The 21,764-nt window shown below is 43.8% G+C and overlaps 1 protein-coding gene across 1 annotated transcript in view; it reads left to right on the top strand.

The window, feature by feature from the left end:
- The window catches only part of ATP7B (ATPase copper transporting beta), a 61,354-nt gene that overhangs the window by 5,459 nt on the left and 34,131 nt on the right, over positions 1 to 21,764 (top strand). Inside the window, exon 3 of the mRNA XM_040991082.1 lies at positions 15,097 to 16,342. Coding sequence (XP_040847016.1) covers positions 15,097 to 16,342 — 1,246 coding nt within the window. The remainder of the gene's footprint in view (positions 1 to 15,096; positions 16,343 to 21,764) is intronic.

Raw genomic sequence — 21,764 nt, 5'->3', positions numbered from 1 at the left:
ATTTCTGAAATGACTGTCACAGTTTTGGTTTGGATTTTTTTTTTTTTAAACTAAGGGGAAAATCTGACCAGATTAAAGGTCATTTGGCAGGAAATCTTTATTGTGATATAAGTTACATAGCAAATACGACTTTTAAAATCCCAGGAATTGTGAAACCTGTTGTTTTCAGATGGTAGCCTTTTTGTTGGAGGAATTTCAGGCAACGGCATCGCTGGTGGTGCCAGCAGCTTCCCGTTTCTGGTGTCAGTTGGACCTTCCGGTGTCTGTCTTGGCCTTTGTCAACGTGATGTGACTCCTACAAGCTTTCTGCTGTTGCCAGAGGCTCACCTTTCCACAGGGGACCTCACTTCTTGCCTCCAAGAGACTGCTTTTCAACTTTCTGCCTGTTCTACTCACTTACAGATTTTTATTTAGACCCATCATAATCTCTTTTTATCTCCTCTGTAGAATCAGCAGCCAGGCCTGACTCCATTTCGAGGTCATCTCCTCTGCCAGTGCTGCCCTTGGTGCCTTCCTCTCTGCCTGCCCGCTAGCCTCTGTTGGCCCTCTCTGCCTGTTAAAGCCCTTTCCCCTTTACCTGGAGTCTCCCACTATATGTTAGACTATTTCTCCCCTTTCTGTCTTAGCCTTGTTGGAATAATAGCCTGCAGTTACTCTTTGCATCCTTCCATTGACATTAAGGGTTTTTTTTTATTTACCAGTTTACTGGCTATAAAGGGAGATTTGTACCTACACCCGGTCTGGTTATAACCATGATAACACAGAGAACACTGCGCGCTCCTGACCCAAGATCCGGAAGCATCCTCAACACTTTGACATCCACTCATCTCTCCTTTTTGCATGACTCACAGGAGCATCCACTGCTAGGCAACTTTGTATTTGTGTATCTCAGCTTTTTATTTATTTATTTATTGGCCAAGTTTTACCATTTATATGTATGTATTGCCCAAATGCTACATTACTTCATTCCTGAGCTGATATATAAATACAACAATGTGATTAATTTTAAAGACCTAGCTTTTCTCATTAGACATGGTTCTTTTTTTTTTTTTTTAAGATTTATTTATGTATTGGAAAGACAGATATACAGAGAGGAGGAGAGACAGAGAGGAAGATCTTCCGTCTGATGATTCATTCCCCAAGTCAGCGCAATGGCTGATGCTATGCCGATCCGAAGCCAGGATCTAGGAGCTTCTTCCGGGCATCCCAGATGGGTGCAGGGTCCCAAAGCTTTGGGCCATCCTTGACTGCTTTCCCAGGCCACAAGCAGGGATCTGGATGGGAAGTGGAGCTGCTGAGATTAGAACTGGTGCTCATATGGGATCCTGGCGCATTCAAGGTGAGGATTTTAGCTGCTAGACCATGTCGCCGGGCCCCTGAAAGAATATCTAAATGGAAACTGGTAGAAAGGCTGTGCTTTTTACAAAAGACAAAAAAATCTGGGTAAATTTTGTTTGAGCCATAACAATTTGTGTGATCAGAACTTGAACTACTAGCTAATGTACTTGGGCAAACAAATATCTAAACAAAGTGTACAGGGTACTTTGCGGCTTTGTATGGGAAAATGCAAGAAGAAACCACAAACCTTAAAGAAGATAAGTTTGGAGAGATGCCTCAAGCATATGGCCCAGTGAACATTTAATAGGAAGACAGATATGGATAGAAGGAGGACAGATGCTATTCATAGTGGGAAAAGAATGGTGTGCATGCATTTCAGAGATCTTTGAAGATACTGTTACCACCACCAGTCCAGAGTGCCAGGACCTTGAGAGCAGAAGGCTTTCAATGGAAGGGCCCAGAATACACCTGGGACTTTGGGGTTGCCTAACCAAAGCTGCTGAAAATCTCTGTTGTCTATATTTCCACACAACACATTTTGGCTATGTCAGGTATAAGTGAAATAAGGTCAGGTGCTCTTGAAGGTACAGACTATAAACCCTGGCACTGTCTTCGTGGCATAAAGTTTATAGGTGTGCAGTGTGCAGGTGTTGCCTCCAGTTAGATTTTGAAAGATGTCTTGGGATACTTCGGGGCCCTAGGCAGATCTGCAGAGAACCCCCACTTATGGAGTGTCCAGGGCCGCCCCTGGAGTGTCTACTAGCCAGGATAGCTATGGGCACCAGACTCTGGCTCATGGGAGGGAGTGGGCAAAGCCAGGGATGCCCAGGGAGTGAAGCCAGGGAGGCAGAGCCTCCACCCCGGAGTGTCCTAGGTGTGGCCTGTAGTCCAGGAAGAGTACTCATGTTGACTGCTTCTTCACCAGGTGTTTAGCTGGGACCAGTTGCTTCTTTGCTGCTTCTCCCTTTTGGAAGGGAAATGTCTGTCATGTCCACTATTGTATTTTAGAAGCAACTTGTTTTGACTTCCCACAGTTAGGGTTGGAGAGCAGTTAGATGAAATACCTTTGACTCAGCCATGTCTGATTTAAATGGCATTTAGATAAGACTTTGGACTTCAGACTTCAGTTGGTGCTACAGCAAGTTAAGACTGGGGGCTACTGAGATCAAATGCACATCTTTTATATGAAAGCAAGATATGAATTTGGAGAGATCAGTGATAGAATGCTATGATTTCAGGATTTTTGTTTCAAGATTTATTTACTTATTTAATTATTGAGAGGCAGAATTGCAGAGAGAATCTTGTTCATCCATTGGTTGACTCCCCAGGTGGCTGCAGCAGTTAGGGCTGGGCCCGGTCAAAGCCAGGAGACAGAAGTGTCAAGTACTTGGACCATCCACTGCTGCTTTTCCCTGTGCATTAGCAGGGACCTGGACCGAAAGAACAGCTGGAACGCTACCAGTACCCATAAGGGAAGCTGGCATTGCAGGCTTAATCCACTGAGCCATAGCACCAACCTTTTGATTTTCAGTTTTCATCTTTTCCAGAGTTCTTGTTGAAACTGAAACCATAATATAATAGTATTAGGAAGTGTGGCATTCAGTAGGTGATTCCATTATCCAGGCAGAGCCCTCAAAAATGGAATCACTGCCCTAATAGCCTTGGGACATGACCAAGGATTTAACTTCTCCCTTCTCTCCCCTCTGATGCCATCTCTGAGGAATAGGCCCTCACCTGAACACTGAACTTGCCAGCTTACATCTAGATAATCTCTTCTCTGTAACTCGAGAAGTTTCTGTTATGTATAATCTATTTTAAAATATAAAAATAATTTCTATGATATGTAGCAGCATATATAGTCTCTGCATTTAATAAAGCAAGAACAGCTTTATTGAGATATAATAGCTTAACAGATGTGTACAAAACAAAACAAAAGCTCTGTACCGTTTAGCTATCACTCCATGACTCCCTGGGCTTAAAGAGCTGCTGATTTACTCTATTGATTTGTCCATGTTGATATAATGTAATGTTTAACCTTTTGTGATTGCTTTTTTTCAGCATAGTGTTCTCAGGGTTCATCTACATTGTTACACGTATCAGTTCTTCGTTTTTAATGCTGCAAAATGTTCCATTGTACAGTTTTGCTATCTACCAACATATTCACCAACATATGGGCATTATTGTTGTTTCCATCTTTTGGCTGTTATGAATAGTGCTGTGCCAGGTTTTATGGACGTGTGATTTCATTTCTCATCAGTGTCTCCAGCATTGGTATTGCAGTGTCATGCTTCACTGAGGACTTGCCTGACTTCCAACCAGGCTGTTCCAGTCTACATTCTGTCCAGCGGTGAGAAGGGTTCTGATTTCTCCCCACCCTCACCGCTAGTTGTCATTATCAGTACATTGTCTCCTCACCGTTTACATTAGAACCGGAGCCTTAAGGTGATAAGTGTGTCAGGAGATGGGACCTTTGCTTGTTGATCAGGCCCTGAGGGCTCTGCCGCTGTGAGTGGGATTTAGCATCCTTACAATAGAGGCTTGAAGGACCTCTTTGCTCTCCCATCGTGGGAGGATACATCTGGACAGTGCTGCGTTTAAAGGCGAGAGCTACCCCACACCATATGCAGGCACTGTGGGCAGCTTGAGGAGACTGAGAGAGGTGGTGTTTCCACTGGACTGCATGCAACTGCCAAGGAATGAATACAGACAGAAGAACCATCCAGGGGCTGTGCCAGGATCCACTCTGGCACTTAAAAGTCTAGAAACCAGGAGGAGTCTGAGTTGAAACTGTTGGGCGGTGAGGTTGGAGGAAAAGGTGTGGTAGCCTGGAAGCTGATCTAGGGAGTAAGGATGGATTACCCTAGGCTATGAGAGGGACAATGTGAGTGCTTGGAAGTGAGGTATGGGAGTGTGTCTTAACTGTCTTGTAATTGCTATCATGTTGTAAGTTTAGCAGGAAGCTGGATCCTCCGTGGGCATGGGATGTTGTCTAGTGGAGTAGAGAGTGAAGAGGTAGAGGACCTAAGGTCTTATACAGGTGAATGTTAGTGAATACAAGTGCACAGCAAGCCTGTACAGGTGTGTGCTCTATCCCATCTCTCAGCTGGGGTGGAACTGATGTGGGTGGCAGTTGGGATGCAAGTGAGCTGTCGGGAACTAAGGACTGTCAACACAGAGTCTCTCACCACCCTAATCCCGTCATACTCCATGCCCTTTTGGCGTAACTATGGGCTCAGCACGGCCCCTGTGATACCTCCCTGGAAATCACGATGTGCACTTTAGGAATTGTACTGCTACACATGGGAAGACTTGCCTCTGGACTAAGTCCAGCTGGGGGCTTTCCAAGGGGAGACTTGGATTCCCACAAGAGAGCTTGGAAAAAAAGACATTTGGAATTTTGCAACAAAGTGCTGGGTTATGAGGCCCATCAGGGAAATTGGACTAAAAAATTAAGAGTGAAATCAAATGAAGTGCTTCTACTTTTTAATAATCCCAGTTTTTCTCTTTTTGGCTCTACCTGGTCTTTTTATAATATAGAAGACTTAAGTATTTTCATTCCAGGCTGTTCCACCCAGTGCATTTTTATTTAAGAACTCTCCAGTAAGCTTGCCTAGGTATTTTTGTTTGTTTATGTTTCCTATTGATAAATTAGAGCTAACCATTTAAATCTTGGAAATCATTCTCCCCCAGTTGTGTAAGAAGTTGAGTGGCTTTCCAAGCCCAGCCTGCCTTCTCTGGCCTGTCTTCCAGAAGCACTTTGGTGTGCAGCAATCCTTCCCACCACCACCCCAAACCTAACATTTGAATAATTTTCTTTTGATGCTTTAATGCTGCCCTCTACTGTTCCTCTCTCCTAACTTGCTGTGAAACTCCTTCGAACAGAATAGGGCTTGTGCTACATATTTGGCTCCCAAGACTCCAAGTAATGGTCATGTAACATTTGCTTCTGCTGTGAAGGATGGGCTGGGGAGTCCTAACTATGGGTGCATGTGCTGTTTGTGCTACTCACAGTCAGTGCTTGAGAAGCTTGTGGGCCACTGCTTTCCAGTGTGCAGCTTAGTGTCAGGTTGCGCTTTCATGTCCTGTCATGGCATCTGGGACAGTCCTTGCCTATCTCGCCAGGGCTGGCCCTAGGGCTTTTTTCTGGGAAGCCCAGCCCTTGTGAGCCCGTTGAGTTGAGCAGGTAATCTTCATGAGTACTGAAGTGTTTTAGCTGGATGTGCTTCTGTTAAATGGGGTGGATATCCTAGGGGGTCAGGGAAACCTGAGCTGCCCTTCACCCTGGGGCCTGGCCTTCTCAGGTTGCCCAGGGATTGTTTAGGACACCAAATGGGGATTTGGATTTCTTTCTTTTTTTTTTTTTTTTTTTACATAGAACTTGAAAGATTGAGAAGCTGCTGAATGGCAAAGAAATCAGATGAATTTTATTCTGGAAAATGGCTCATGAAATTTGCACATATGAAAAATAAAGTAATGTGGTGCAGGGAGACCCTTGGTGACTAATTTTAGAAGAAATGGGAGCGAATAATAGAATTTGGGCTTGCATTGTGATAAGGGAGCAAAATGTGAAATTCTACATGGGAAGTACACTCTAATCTGTATAGTTCAACTAGTTTCAAATATGCATATATATGAATATTCATTATGTATATCATACATATATATATTCACTTTTATTTATTTGAAATGCAGAGTGACAGAAAAAGTGAGAGATCTTTCATCTGCTTTTTTGGTTCTTAAGTGACCACAGCAGCCAGCCTGGGCCAGGCTGAAACCAGGAGCCAGGGACTCCATTCAGGTCTCCCTTGTGGGAAGCAGGGACCATCATCTTGAACCATCATCTGTTCTCTCTCAGAATGCATTAGCAGAAAGCCTGATCAAAAACAGAAGAGGCAGGTTTCCAACTGGCATTCTGGCCTGGGGTGTTGAACATCTGTTACCTGCTCGTTACCATGTTAGGTGTGGGAGCAGCTCATGTGTAGAAGCCTTATGTCCCAGGAGTTTGCTGTGTTTTCAGACCTGAACACGGCTAGACATCAGTAACTGGTATGGTCTGATTTGATTGCAGCCTTGGGGACAAAGATGTCTCCCCTGAGAATGGTAAAGGGAGAGCCCTGCCCTGGGCTGGTTGGAGGCAACTGTGCAAAGAGCAGAACTTGAAGGATAAAGAGGATTAGGCAGGAAGTTGGAGGCAGGCATGAGCAAGGAGGATAGTCTGCCAGGAAGACTGGCTTGCATGTTGGCTATTTCATAGCTCCCCTGTGTTCTGTGGAAACAAAGGCACGTGCAGTTTTCTCTCTTAAACTTGCTTTTTTCATTCTTCAGTCTTGGAGTATGTGGCACCAAGTGCTCTGTCTGCCAGTCTGGAAATGACAGGTGTCATCTCCAGGCCTCACTTCGTGTCACTTCTGTGAGCTGTTGGTCATGAAGCTTGGAGGTCCTCCTCATTTGTTGAAGCTCTATTTTAATTTTCCCTGCCCCTTGGTAAGCCCTGCAAATGCCCCTTCCTCTGAGTCTTCATTGTAGTTACTACTCAAACTCTATCTCTAGATTACAGATAAATCTTACAAAACCTCAGCTTAAAAGCTTCCAGTGATTATTATCTGCAGGAAAAGGCCTAGCCTTCTTGGCCTTTCCAAACCTAGTGCCAGCCCTTTCTAGTTATGTTCCAGAAGTAGTTTGACATAAAGTATTGAAACTTTCCCTTATTGGTGGAACTAACAGGATAAAGTATTTAAAACTGTTTGGACATATGATCCCGATATAGTTATTAGGCAGCACACAAGAGCCATTTGTAATGAACCTGTAGCACCAAGGAGGATTTAAAATATGTTCAATAGCTCCTATTTTAAAAGGCAGCAGAAAGATAAAAGACAGTTTAGGGATGACTTTGACCTAAAGTGGCTAAAGTTTGAAAACATTTTAGTGCTAAGCAAGATAAGCTTATCTGGGAAACTCACTTATATTGCTCAGTTAATGGGAGTTGGTCACAGGGCATGTGGAGGTGCCAGTAGATTCTATCAGGGAGCAGGAATTGCAGATAAAACTTGGTAATCTCAAGGAAGCACTCGGGTGTATCAGATGGGCCTGCTGCCTCCTTCAGAGCCGATTGCTGAGTTTAAGGCCCTAGTCCCTTAGCATCAAATGTGCTTTTCCTTTGTGAGGGACTGGTTCAAATGCTGTGTTCTTGGAAATTGAGGCAGGTTCTGTTTTTGGAGTAGTGCTTGGAAGGTAAGATTCCAGCTAGAACCTTCTGGAGGAGTTGGCCACTTTTGGTGTTCCAGCAGTGGTAGCAAAAAGTGGTCAGATCCCTGTGGAGTAAATTGACAGCAGTTAGGTAAGATAAAGGGCCTCGTGGACCAGTGAGGAGCAGGAGACGTGGAGAGCAGGGATCATCTGGGGTAGGTGATGGATTCCCTCAATGACCGTGAGGATCCATGTTCCTTTTTAAAAAATTATATTTATTTGAAAGGCAGAGGGACAGAAACACAGATATATCTTATCTTCTGGTTCACTTCCCAAATTCCTGTAAGAACCAGGACAAGATGAGGCTGAATCTGGGAGCCCAGAACTCAGTCTTGATCTTTCACATGTTTTGCAGGGACACATGTACTTGAACCATCATTTGCTGAAATGGAGGAGACGAGACTGGAGCCAAGACTCTTGAATAAGGGTTTTTTTTGTTTTTATTTCTAACTGACTACACTGAGTCCCTAGTGTGGGCATTGCACATGCAGTTGTGGCGGGAGGTGTGTCCAGGGTTAGTGACTGACTGAGCTCTTCCTCCCACAGGGATAAAGTCACCTTCTCTAAGCTGGAGGGCTGGGATAGGACAGGGGGTGGGAGGGAGGCCAAGCAACTGGCTCACTTCATGGATTGCAACCTTGCTATGTGTCTCCTGTTAATCCTTCTATGGAGCAACAGGTAGCTGGAGAAGCCTGAATTGTGCCTTAGTTCCTGGCTGTTGGGCCTCAAAAAAATGAATGTGGCTTGTTAACCAGTGAGCTTGTGCAGTTGGTTCTTCCTGAAGTCAAGCCCGTGGTCCAAGGGAAAGTAGAGCTATAGACAGTATGGACTTTTCTTATGCCTTCTTGAACATGCAAGTCCTGGTGCCTGGGAAATACTTCTTGGACCGAATATTTGGCCCCCGGCCAGTCTTGGATGTCTGGGAGAGGCAGCTGAAGTTATTTTAAGAAAATGCTCACAGTCTTGCAATAAAAGGAAGAGGCCTAATTTCCCCTTCCCCGGAGACAGGGTTTCTGGGAGTGCACATGGCTAAACTTTACTTTGGGAGTTGAGTTAATCCTGGCTTCATAGATACAGGTAGCAAAGGAGGAGTGTGTATGTGTGTGTGTAGGCCATGTGCAAAATCGTTGTATGCAATGTGATGAGTGAGAGTGTGCCAGTTGGTGGGATGGGCATGGTAAACAAAAGCAAATAGATATGTTGTGGTGTGCCACCCGCTCAAGTTCCTGAAGCCTGCTGCCAGACTAAAAACCCGCTGGGCAACTGGCCACCTCGGGGGCGGAAGGGTGCCTGCCCCCGCCCTCCCGCTAATGAGGACGTCTTGGAAGCATTTCCTTCTAACACCCGGCTAAGCAGGCCGGAGAAGGTGAAGCGCTTTAGTAGGAAGTGAAGGTGTGTCTGGGACATAATGGAGGATACTGGGGGTGAGGTGCCCCAGAGCCACAAGCAGTCCTTCCTGGCAGCTCTGGGTGACCCCGAAGTGATCCCACTGTCTGTCCGGTGCTCGGGTGGACCACTGTCTTTGGAAGAGGAAGGCTCTCTCTCATCAGGGAAAGCGGAATCTCCACAGAGGGTTTGGGATGGAACCAAACCAGGTTCTAACCAGGTCAGTGCAATTGCAGAGAGGCTGAAAAGCCAGAGGTTCTTGGCCGCCATTCTCATCAGCAGAGGCTTCTCCTGGTGTCTCCTGTTGGGGTTCAGGTTGATGTAGCTGCAGTGAAGGATGGGCCTTCTTTCCTATTTTCAGGGTGTTTTGTAAGCCTCTGTGAAGTGTAGATTTTTCCAAAATGCAAGCTAGATGTAAGTAGGTTTTTTTCTCCTTTTTAATTTTTTTAAATGTTTACCTTATATCACTAACCTGGAAATTTAACTAAATGAACTTTTTGCCAGTGTTGCTGCAAAGTGAAGCTGTTTTTTTCATGCAAATAAGTTTTGTTAATCCCCTGGTGAGTTTGTAGGCCCTTCTTGACAGTGGCACCTTTAAGTGGCATTGCCAAGTAAAGCTGGTGGTCTGTCTGAGGTTTATTTCATAGACACACAAGGTGAAAAAAGTACTTTGAAGGCATCTGATAGTTAATCCGCAAAGGAAAGTTTCCTCAAGTACTTTGCCTTCTTTAAGACTTGTTCCTATGTTCCTTGTGTAAAAAGTCCCCAAAACCACAGGAAGATTTTTTTTTTGAAGAGGTTTCTGAAATATGGATACGTTGAAGTCACCTGATGCTTGGATATTGAAGACAGAAACTTCTTTTGAGTATTTAAATATCCTGCATTTTGTTATGAAGTGTTTTTAACTAGTGTATAAATAGGTACTTAAGATACCTATCTTAAGATATTAAATATATTTTGTCTGTGAATCTGTGGAAAATTCCAAGAGACTGTTTAAAAATTTCTTCCCAGGGAAGTTTAGTCACAGGAGGTGTAGAATTATGTTAGTGGCTGCCAGTTTGAGAAACTTTTACAAGAAGTTGAGGGGTCAAAGTTTTTTGGTGGGGAAGAGGCAAGATGATAACCATACTACAGACTCCTTGGACTGGGAACCTCAGTGGCTGTGCTTCTAAAATACATTTCTTTGAACTGAATTAAACCAGTAATTAAAATAACATGTTTTACTTGAGTGAAAAAGTATTTAATGTGGCTTTTCATATCTTGCCCATGTGTGTAATATATGATCAACATTTGCATTTTTAGCCAAATCTTCAAGAGTAGTAACATATGAAACATTTTCCAGAGGGAAATGCTTGAAAACATTTCTTTAAAACGTTGAAACTATTGCCTTACATATTGCAGCCTTTGTGTGAGGTTTGGGAATGGATGACCAATGTTAGTGCTGTTTAATGCTGTGTGGTAAGGAAGCAACCTGAACTGGCTAGGGGAGCCCCTTCAGAAAGGAGGGCTGGAGATGGGGCCTTGGTCGGGCAAAGAGCTATACTCATGTGGGTGACAGGAGCCAAACACTTGAACCTTCAGCTGCTGCCTTTCCAGGTGTATTAGCAGGGAGCTGGATCTGGAGGGGAGTAACTGGGACTTCAGTCAGCACTCACATGGCATGCTGGTGTCGTGTAGGATGGCTTAGCCCACCACACCACAATGAGGACCCTCTAATTCAAACATTTAACAGGACCCTGCAGAGGACAGCTGGTACCACAACAGAGGACAGAGGAAAGAACAAATCTATCAACTACCCAGCCATGTGTTGACAGTTAAATTCTGGGCAAACGGAGACTCTAAGGTAGACTATGTCAGCCAGTGGATTTGAGATTTCATTGTGCTTGGAATGGCAAGATTGGCAGCAATTCAGAACTGTTGAACTATTTAAACCATTTGAACAGTGCCCTCGGAGCATGCCCTACATTGGGGACCCTGGGATGGTTGGGAGGCTAGGTAGGCTTCTTCTTTTATCTTTCCCCTCACCCCACATACAGAAGAAAAAATAATAATGTGGAAACAGTGGTTTTACCCACTTTCCTCTAGCCTTTGACTCTTTGTGCCCTAATCAACTATGTAAAGATCATCAAAATAAAATAATAATAAAAAATTTTGAACTATAATTTTTAGAATATGGTAATAAATGTGCATTGTACACTGTTGTACAGTGAAAATAGCTTTCTCTTTGTTATTTCCCAGCTGATCCTTTCTGCTGCCCAAACCTCCTTAAACTTTGTACTGGTTTCTTAAGCGTTCTCCTAGAACTAATCCATGTCTGTGCAGGTGTCCCTTTGTGCCCTGTTCTCTTGATTTACACAGATTGTGTTAGCAAACTTTGATGGACTTGTCTTGGTGTCAATCTCCATGAGCTGTGTATACCCCCTTGTGTTCAAACCCTGTGTAATTCTGTTCCACACCAACTTACTTGCTCAGCCTATTGACTGACTTTGGCCAATGAGAATTTGTATTGCTGTCTGCACAGTGGACCTTATACTCTGGGAATGCTTGCCATTGTGACACTCCTCAGAACCTACGAAGCCGTCATCTATGAGGTCTTCACCTAATAATATAGCAAGTTACACAGATAAGAACCAGAGCCACCAGCTGTCAGCCAATATCAATTTGGTGATCATGTGATGAATGAAAGATTTTGTTGAAAGTACAACTGCCAGCCCCATTCAGGCTGCCCCAAATGATGCTGTATGTAGCAGAGATGAGCTTTGTTCAAATTAGGAAACTGAGCTGCTGTTATAAGCCACTAACTTTGCATCATCACACAGCAATAGGTAACTGAAACACATACCAAATATACTATACATGCTGTGCCTTTTCTTTTTAACTTTAATAATATTTCAGATATCAGTCTAATTCATTTTGTACAGAGCTACCTCATTGACTGTAAGAGCTGGATAGTATTTTGTTGTATAACTGTGTAGTTATCTTCTTACTGGTTATTTCCCCAATTTCTGGCATTTAATATCTTAACATGTTTTCTTTTGCATGTGAACAATGTATTTATTGGAAAATCCCTAGAAGTAGTATTTCTGGTTCAAAGAGTATATGAATTTGTAATTTTAATAGGTATTGCCCTCTAGAGAAGTTCTGTTCCCACTACCTGTGTAGGAGGGACCTGCTCTGTCCAAAGGGGACAGCCTGACTGGTTGTAATGTTCCATTTCCTTGAACATTTTAATTATTTAAAATCTATTTGAATTTTCTTTTGATGAAGTGTCCTGTTTCCGTGAAATGGTTGATCATTTTTGTCTTTGGAGGAGCCCTACAATGTTAAAGAAATGAACTCTTTTTTTTTTAAGATTTATTTTATTTCTATTGCAAAGTCAGATATAGAGAGGAGGAGAAACAGAGAGAAGATCTTCAGTCTGATGATTCACTCCCCAAGTGACCGCATCAACTGGTGCTACACCGATCTGAGGCCAGGAAGCAGGAACCTCCTCTAAGTCTCCCACGCGGGTGCAGGGTCCCAAGGCTTTGGGCCGTCCTCAACTGCTTTCCTAGGCCACAAGCAGGGAGCTGGATGGGAAGTGGAGCTGCCAGGATTAGAACTGGTGCCCATATGGGATCCTGGTGTGTTCAAGGCAAGGACTTTAGCTGCTAGGCCACGCCGCCAGGCCCAAGAAGTGAACTCTTAATGTGTGCTCTCTAAAGCAGACTTCCCCCTCATTTTATTATTTAGCTTTTGACTTGGTTCTAGTAATTTTTTTCCTTATTCAGTCAATTATGTCCTTACTTTTGTAACCTTTGGATTTTCTTGGTTTTGTTTTGTTTGATGTATTTAGATTTTTCCTATTGTTTTCCTATTTTTTCTAATATTTTATTATTTTCTTTTCTACAATCTTTGATCTACCTAAAAACTCTTGACCTAGATAAAAAATTTTTAAAGTAGGTTTTTGAAGAGAGCAACCAGTTGTTCATTAGTATGGTTTCCCGTACCATCCTTATATACTACATTCCATCATTCCATATTTATACTACAGATAATTTCAGTATATTTTTTATTTATCCCATTAATTACATAATTATCCCCCCTTTAAAAAAATCTGCTATCTTAGGAGATACTATTGTAAATATTTTTTTAAATTTGTATTTATTTTGAGTATAGCTCCCATCTACTAGCTTATCCCCTAGTAATGGATTTCCATGGCAGGTCTGGGTTTAAACTGAGAAGCAGAAACTCAGTCATGGTCTGTGACCTAGGTGGTAGGTACCGTCACTTGAGCCATCACTGCTTCTTTTCAGGGTGTGTGTTCCCGGAAGTTGGAATTAGAAGCTAAAGCCAGAAGTTAAACCTAGGCATATCAGTGTGGAATGTACCCATCCCAGTTGGTGTCTTTTTTTAAAAGATTTATTTATTTTTATTGGAAAGACAGATTAATAGAGATAAGGAGAGAGAAAGATCTTTTATCTACTGTTTCACTCCCCCCAAGTGGCTATAATGGCTAGATCTGAACCTATCCCCAGTCAGGAGTTTCTTCCAGGTCTCCCAGGTGGATTCAGGGTCCCGAGACATTGGGCTATCCTCTACTGCTTCCCCAGGCCACAGGCAGGGAGCTGGATGGGAGGTGGAGTAGTCAGGTCATGAATCAGTGCCTGTAAGGGATCCTGGCACATTAAAGGTGAGAATTTAGCCACTGAGTCATTGCACCGGGCCCCAATTAGTGTCATTAAATGCTAGAACAATGCTTCCCTCTACTGTGAATGTTGAGGAAAAAACACTGCAGTTCCAAAATTATTAATCCCGGAATAGCTTATAGTTTCCTTTGTGAATCCCAAAATGAACATTTATAGTTTTCATTTTAAACATTTAGAAAAGTGAGCTGCCATTGTAAGCCACTGCCTTTGATTTGTCATTCAGCAGTAGATAGCTTGAAATATACCTGAAGCTGCTCAAAAAGTCACCATTGGAAAGGTGTGTGTCTGATGCACAGGGGTGTGGAGATCAAGCCAGTTACTGAGATCTATCTGAAGATAGTTAAGGTTGTATCTGAATAGGGAGAAACAAGCTTTTAATCATGTGTCATAAAGCTCTGTTTCCAAATTTTTGAAGTATGATAGAACTGGTATAAAAATTGTATGTGATTAGGAGAGTGCAAGGCCAGAAGCCCATGGAAGACAGATTTGGTCTCCTTAACAGAATGGCTGAGACCGACTGTTATGTGTAGGAATGAGGAAGTATTGCTCTACCTGTGGTGGATTAAGAAAACAAACCCATTAAGTGTGGCGATGCACCTGAAATTCTAGGTTATGACATTTGCCCTACCGGAACATGTTGTGGGGCTTGTGGGAGGGCAGTGATGCTCAGCCCAGGGCAGCCTGTAGAAATCCTTGTTAAACTGATCCCCTGCACTCCCGGCTTTTCCCTCCTCACCCTTGTCCCAACCACTGTTGCTCATTTTCCATCACTCAGAGAGCTGACCTCCAGATCTTTCCATGTAGGCACATGGTCTGTGTGGGTTGCCAGCATTTCAGGCCTAGAAGGTCAGCATTTAGAGCCTGAGCCTGAGCCCAAAGGTAGCTAAATACATTTAGTCCCTGCCAGGAGAATCAGATAGATATGCATAAAAAGAGACCTGGAATGAAGGGGTTTCCTCTCTGGGATTTGCATTTCATCAGGACTGCCAGAGTTTGAGCTGAAAGGACCAAGCCCTGCCAGGGAGGTCTTAGCTGGGGTTGGGCAGACTCTCCTACTGTCTGTACCTTTTCATGTAGGTTCCTGTGTTCTCTGCCATCGTCTGTACCAGCCACACTGTGTTCTGTGTTTAAAACTGCACTAGGTCTTCTGTCTGTCCTTTAGAAATCCTTTAGAAGTTAGCTGGGTAAGAAAGACATTTCACTAAGATGGGTAGAGTTAACTTTTAGGTTCAGAGTCACAGAAAGTTGGAGCTCAGAGGAATTACAGGAGCCTGTTTGATGTGTGATTTCTTCAGTTTTCTCTGAATATTATGCTCTTATCCCTGTGGAGTGTTTTAACATTGACATTGTTTTCCCATGTTCTCAGTGCCAGGCATGCTGAAATGTGATACAAAATATTTAGTGTTAAGTATAAGAATGTTATTTCTTTTTCTTTTAGATTTTATCCAAGTTGGCTCTGCCCACTCATACCTGGGAAGCAGCAATGAAGCAGCGTTTTGCCTTTGACAATGTTGGTTTTGAAGATACTCTGGATGACATGTGCCCTTCCCCAACGACCACTGGCACAATCAGGATTTTGGGCATGACTTGCCAGTCATGTGTGAAATCCATTGAAGGCAGGATTTCTAGTTTGAAAGGTATCGTGAGCATTAAGGTTTCCCTGGAACAAGGAAATGCAACTGTGAAATACGTACCATCACTCATGAGCTTGCAGCAGATTTGTCATCATGTTGGGGACATGGGCTTTGAGGCCAGTATCACAGAAGGGAAGGCCGCATCTTGGCCCTCCAGGTCTTTGCCTCCTCAGGAGGCTGTGGTCAAGCTGAGGGTGGAGGGTATGACCTGCCAGTCCTGTGTCAGCTCCATCGAAGGCAAGATTGGGAAACTGCAAGGTGTAGTAAGAGTCAGAGTCTCCCTTGGCAACCAGGAGGCAGTCATCACATACCAGCCTTACCTTATCCAACCCGAAGATCTCAGGGACCATGTAATTGACATGGGATTTGAAGCTGCCATCAAGAACAAAATGACTCCCTTAAGCTTGGGACCAATTGATATTGCACGGCTGCAAAGAGCTAACCTCAAGAGACCTCCAGTTTCTACAAACCAGAATTGTAATAATTCTGAAACCTCAGGAATTATTATTCCAGGAAACGCTGGAAGCCAGGGTGCCACCCTGAACCTGAGAGTAGATGGAATGCGCTGTAAGTCTTGTGTCTTGAACATTGAAGAAAATATAGGCCAACTTCCTGGGGTTCAAAATATCCAAGTGTCCTTGGAGAACAGAACTGCGCAAGTATGGTATGACCCTTCCCGTGTCACCCCGGTGTCTCTGCAGAAGGCCATTGAAGCACTTCCACCTGGCAACTTCAAAGTTTTTCTTTCAGATGGAGCAGAAGTGAGTGGGATGGAGAATAGGACTTCCAGTGGTCATTCTCTTGACTCCCCCCAGAGAAACCAGGTACAGGGTGCATGCAGTACCGTGATGCTCACCATTGCTGGCATGACCTGTATGTCCTGTGCCCAGTCCATCGAAGGTGTGATCTCCCAGCGGGAAGGGGTGCAGCGAATATCAATCTCTTTGGCTGAAGGGACTGGGACAGTTTTCTATGAGCCCTCTGTAATAAGCCCAGAAGAGATTAGAGCTGCTGTGGAAGACATGGGATTTGAGGCTTCAGTCGTTCCTGGTATGTAGCTGATGTTTGTTACAAGCATGTCCAGGGCTCACCTTTTCTCTCTGTATTGTAACCAGTTTCAGGCCTGCTCACTGCTTTAGCAAGTTCACAATTGAGTAAAATTTGGCAATCTTTTATCTTATGTTTAAATTTGTCAGAATAGAGGGAATGGATTTTGCAATGTTTTTGACTCTCATGTATCTGGGACTTAATGCCAGACTCCTCAGACTTGAGCTTTTCTAAGAGAATTCTGAGTTTGTATCTTAAAAATCAGCACTGTGGGAGCACCAGGCCCTTTGTAGCCAACGAACCCCTATTACTCCCTAAGAGTTCTCTGCTAATTAATGTGAACTAATAAAAGCAACAGAGCATTGGGCTCAGCACTAAGAGAGTACTCTGGGAAAAGGGGCTATTGAGTCAGGAGTTAACTATGGATTCCTTTGCTTTCTTTGTGAGGTTAACTGTCTTCAGAATACAAGGTCCTGTGTCATGCCACTAGACAAATTCCAGAATGGTGATGTTCCCTGCTCTCCCTTAGCCCTGGTGGCCTTTCCTTGGGCTTTCCTATAAATGTGAGGGTAGACACAGGTGAATTTCTTTCTTTTTTTTTTTTTACCTTTTTTAACATTTTATTATTATTATTATCATTTTATTATACAGTTCCATATTCTCTTATCCCCTCCCCAACTCCCTCCCCCCCACCTAGTTCCTCTATATCATTACTAACATATAGTTCTTCTTACACAGTCATATATCCATCATAGATGCAGGTGAATTTTAAACAGAGGAAGCCTGGGTCAGACTCCTAAAATGAAGACTAGTCTGGTGTTAGGGTGCAGTATGCCTAGAGGCAGTGATGCCATGTGGTACTGAGTGAGAGATGATGTGGGGCTGGAGAGCAAGAAGTGGATATGAAAGACATACAGGAGGTCAGATCTGCCCAGCACGGGCTCAGGTTAAGGAATGTGTGTGGCGGGGGAGTCCCGGAGGAAGGACAGAGCCTTGAGGGGGACTCCCCACCGAGATGCTGGAGGACTGTGCAGGCTGGAGATGCAAGTCTTGGTGTAGGAGGTGTCCAGGCAGAGTGTGGAAAAAGAGCAGCAGGTGGAGGAGGCATGTGCAGAGGGGGAACCTCTCTCAGACTCCAGAAGTTACAGGGGGGCTGCCGAGGCTCGGCTGTCTCAACACTGCTGACCTGCATTGTGGGGAGGACGGTGGGAGTGAAGACGGCCAGCAGCTGGGGGCAGGGAGAATTTGGAGGGCAATAGCCAGGGAGAAGTGGCTGAGTGCCAGAGGCCGAGTTTGGAGCTCAAAAAGGGTGTGTGGAGTTGGCGATGAGGAAAGACATGGACATTGTCACTTGGTGCCCTCTTATAACAGCTCAAGAAGAAGCTGTCCTTTTTATTAGACACATCACAAACCTCTGCACAAACGTTTGATTTTACTATATATTTTTTAAAGATTTATTTATTTTTATTGCAAAGTCAGATATATAGAGAGGAGGAGAGACAGAGAAGATCTTCCATCCATTGATTCACTTCCCAAGTGGCTGCAATGGTTGGAGCTGAACCAAATCAAAGCCAGGAGCCAGGAGCCTCTTCCGGATCTCCCATACGGGTGCAGGATCCCAAGGCTTTGAGCTGTCGTTGACTGCTTTCCCAGGCCACAAGCAGGGAGCTGGATGGGAAGCAGGGCTGCCAGGATTAGAACTGGCACTCATATGGGATCCTGGCGCATTCAAGGCGAGGACTTTAGCCGCTAGGGCACGCCACCAGGCCCTGCTTTTACTGTCTTTAACTTCAGAACTAAGCCCCCTGCACAGATGTTCAATTAATTAATTAATTTTTACTTCATGGTCAATCAGGTGCTGGTAAAGATAATTCTGTGAGTTACTATAATCAGTTTTTCAAAGCAAGCCATTGTTCATTCTTCATTAGTAGCCATTAGGTGACAGACAGACAGGACTCCAAGGACAAGGCACATGTGGTTACCTACTAATTAATAATACATTCCCACTAATATTTCTGTTTCTACAATTTATCACTTAATGGGAGAAATACATTAAAAGGGGAAAAGTGTAAAGATCCAAGACGAAATTTCAAACATTAAATCCCCCTTCAACTGCAGGCTCTACAACCCCATAAACTGTCAAACAATAATTAAAAGCGTGTCTCTATAATACTAAAAAATCACCCCCAAATTCCTCTAGTTAAAAAAAATTATAAAAGTGAATAAAAAAAAAAAAAGCTAAATTTTCTATGCTCTAAAGAGTTGCAAAGCCAGGCTAACCTTTAGGGTCACAGTAACTATTTTTTTCCATAGCAATTTCAGCTCATACTCCCATCACCTCCATTAGTTTATAAGATTCTTACCAGGCCATTTTCCAGAAGGCATGCTAAATGTCTGGACCAGATTTCAGGGCAGTGAGTAGACATATAATAAGATGTCCAGGGCTTAATTGTACTCCTGTTTGTGGTTAAAGGCCCACCCACCAAGACATTATCAGCAACATTAGCTCCCAAGCTCTCATCGGTTGTCAAACCATCTCACAGGGACAAACAACAATGCCTCAATAAGTTACAGAATTCTTAGTGGGGTGCTTTTTTGTCCATGCATAAAGGGAGTGAGACTGTGTTGAAGTGATTGGTTGGAGAGACATCCGTCCGGCCTTACTCCTCGTGGCCCTGCCAACAGGAGAGCTGTTCTCTTCACACCTTCGTGTCATCCACATCCACTGCACGGACCCCAGTAGATGAGAGGCTGAGGATCAGGAAGCAAGGAATGCTTTTTTGTGAGAAACAACTCTGGATGGAACCGTCTTTGAAGTGTGTTGCCCCTGTCCATCCCTGTGGACCTGTGGGCTGGCCCAGGATGTGGCCTGCCTTAGCAGCTTTGGGTCTGTGGGAAGGAGGTGAGTGGCAGGCCCACCACCAGGAAGAGCTGCTTCTGGCTCCAGCTTTTTCACATGCCATTCTTTTTGTGCCCCTTGAGATAAAATTTACATCCTTGACAGGTTCACTGCATTGTGACTCTTCCCTGCCTTCCCTCTGTACACACAGCACACCCTCTGTTGAAGGGAGTGGGGAAGTCTTATGCAGTGGCTCAGCCACATTCTTTGTCTTTTGTACCAGGTTTCAGGAAGGAGACTTTTTTTTTTCTAAAGCAAAAATCAATACAGAAAATATAATAGGACAAAAGAAATGCCGTGTATGATCCATATCTGTATTTGTGTGAGATTAAGTCTTAGAACAGTACAGTCAAGCAATGGGTATTGGAAACAAACACTAAATTACATAATACAGAATAAATATATTTGACTGATTAAACCAAAGGAGGAAAAAAGTGATTATTTTGGGGGGATGGGGCAGAAACATGAAATTACAATTAGCTCAAGAGGTACTTAGAGTATCAGATTTAGCAAATAAAGATTTGACATCCACTTCCATTTGAATTTTGGATAAATAATAATAAATGTTTTATACTGTAAATGTCCTGTGTAATATTTGACATATACTATTACTAAAAATTATCTAAAAATCAGGTTATGTGGGTGTCCTTTTTTTTTTAAAGATTTTTATTTATTTTTATTGAAAAGTCAGATATATAGAGAGTAAGAACTGCCATCCGTTGATTCACTCCCTAATTGGCCATAATGGCTGGAACTGAGCCTCTTCTGGGTCTCCCACGTGGGGGCAGGGTCCCAAGGCTTTGGGTCATCCTCAACTGCTTTCCCAGGCCACAAGCAGGGAGCTGGATGGGAAGTGGAGCTACTGGGATTAGAGCTTGTGCCCATAAGGGATTCCTGTGTGTGCAATGCAAGGACTTTACCTGCTAGGCTACTATGCTGTATTTTTTTTTTTAAAGATTTATTTCTTTTTATTTTAAAGTCAGATTTATAGAGAGAAGGACAGACAAAGATCTTCCATCTGCTGGTTCACTCCCCAATTAGCCACAATAATTGGAACTGTCCCAATCTGAAGCCAGGAGCTTCCTCAAGGTCTCCCATGTGGGTTCAGAATCCTAGGTCTTTGAGCTATTCTCCACTGCTTTCTTAGGCCACAAGCAGGGAGCTGGATGGGAAGTGGAACATATTGGACAAGAACTGGTACCTATGTGTGATCCTGGCAAGGTGAGGATTTAACCACTAGACTGTTGCACTGAACCCACGTGTCCTGTATTTTGTCTGGCAACTTTAATTTAGGATAAACCATTAGTGCACAGGTAACTATCTTCTTTTTCCAATTTGGAAAGCAGAGTTATAGGCAGATCTTCCACCACAGTTTCAAGCCCCGAATGCCCCTAACAGTCGGGTTTTTGCCAGGCAGAAAGTGGGAGTCACAACCTTCATCTGAGTCTTCCACAAAGGGTGACAGAGACCCAATTACTTGAGCCATCACCCACTGTCTCCAGGTCTAGAGTGTTTGTGCAAAGGAGCTACCAGAACCTGGTGGCTTAGGTTTCCTGCTAGGAACCAGACCTTGTGGGCCCAGGAAGAAAGAGCCCATTTGTGGGAGCTGGGGGTCTCTGTAGATAGATGGGCAAACAGCTTGGTTTTGATCCTTTTCTGCCCTACAGGTTCCTGTTTGTTACCTCCCATGGGCCAAATTGAATCAGATCTCAGTTGGCAAGAGGGCCTGGGAACAGTGTGTTTAGGGTTGGCCCTCTGTGATAGCTCAACCAGGAGAAGAGGAACAGTTTGAGAGCAGGCAGACCAATGGCAGCTACTGGATTTTACTTAACTAAAACTACAGTTAGACCTGCTTTTACCTAGGAGAGAGCTCTGCATTTGTTTATTGGTTTACATGGTGAATATTTTTTTGAGTGAGTGCGTGAATGAATACAGAATTGTAGTGAAAGGGGAGGTGGGCCAACCATCATGACAAACAGATGATGTCACCCATTGATGTATTCATCATTCATCATTCCTTCATCCGGCCATGTCCTGAGGGTCTGCCGAGTCCCTGATGTTGTGTGAAGTGCACCTTCCCGTGTGTGGTTCACACTCACAAGGCAAAGCAGGTCACAGAAACTCATCAACCAGGAAGTGTTAGGCTAAAATCAACAAGGAAAAAATAAAGTGCTCGGGCTTCAGAAATGAGGAAATGTTGCATCTGTCAGTGGGGTTGATGGTAGACGTGGTATTGGATCTGGACTGGGGTGGTACTGTTTCATCAGGTTTGGGCAGGTCTGTGCACCAGAGAGATAAACACTGCTGCAGGCAGGAGTCTGCTGGGTGCACTACATGGCAGAGAGGGAACATCAGGTGTGAGTGACAGGAGCTCAGAAAGGCCAGGATCAGTGGTTCAAAACCACTTCTTGCTTCCTTCAGTCCTGAAAGAGGTCCTCAACTGGTGTCTCTGCTTTCTGCCTGTCAGCTCTGTAGTCTGTGCCTTACCCAGCATTCAGAGCTGTTTACTATTGCTTTGCTGATACC

Source organism: Ochotona curzoniae, unplaced genomic scaffold, assembly GCF_017591425.1.
Source record: "Ochotona curzoniae isolate NIBS_2020 unplaced genomic scaffold, NIBS_Ocur_1.0 contig_64, whole genome shotgun sequence".
Classification (NCBI taxonomy): Eukaryota; Metazoa; Chordata; class Mammalia; order Lagomorpha; family Ochotonidae; genus Ochotona; species Ochotona curzoniae.
Note: the sequence above shows the minus strand (reverse complement) of the source record. Positions and strands in the feature narration are given on the sequence as shown.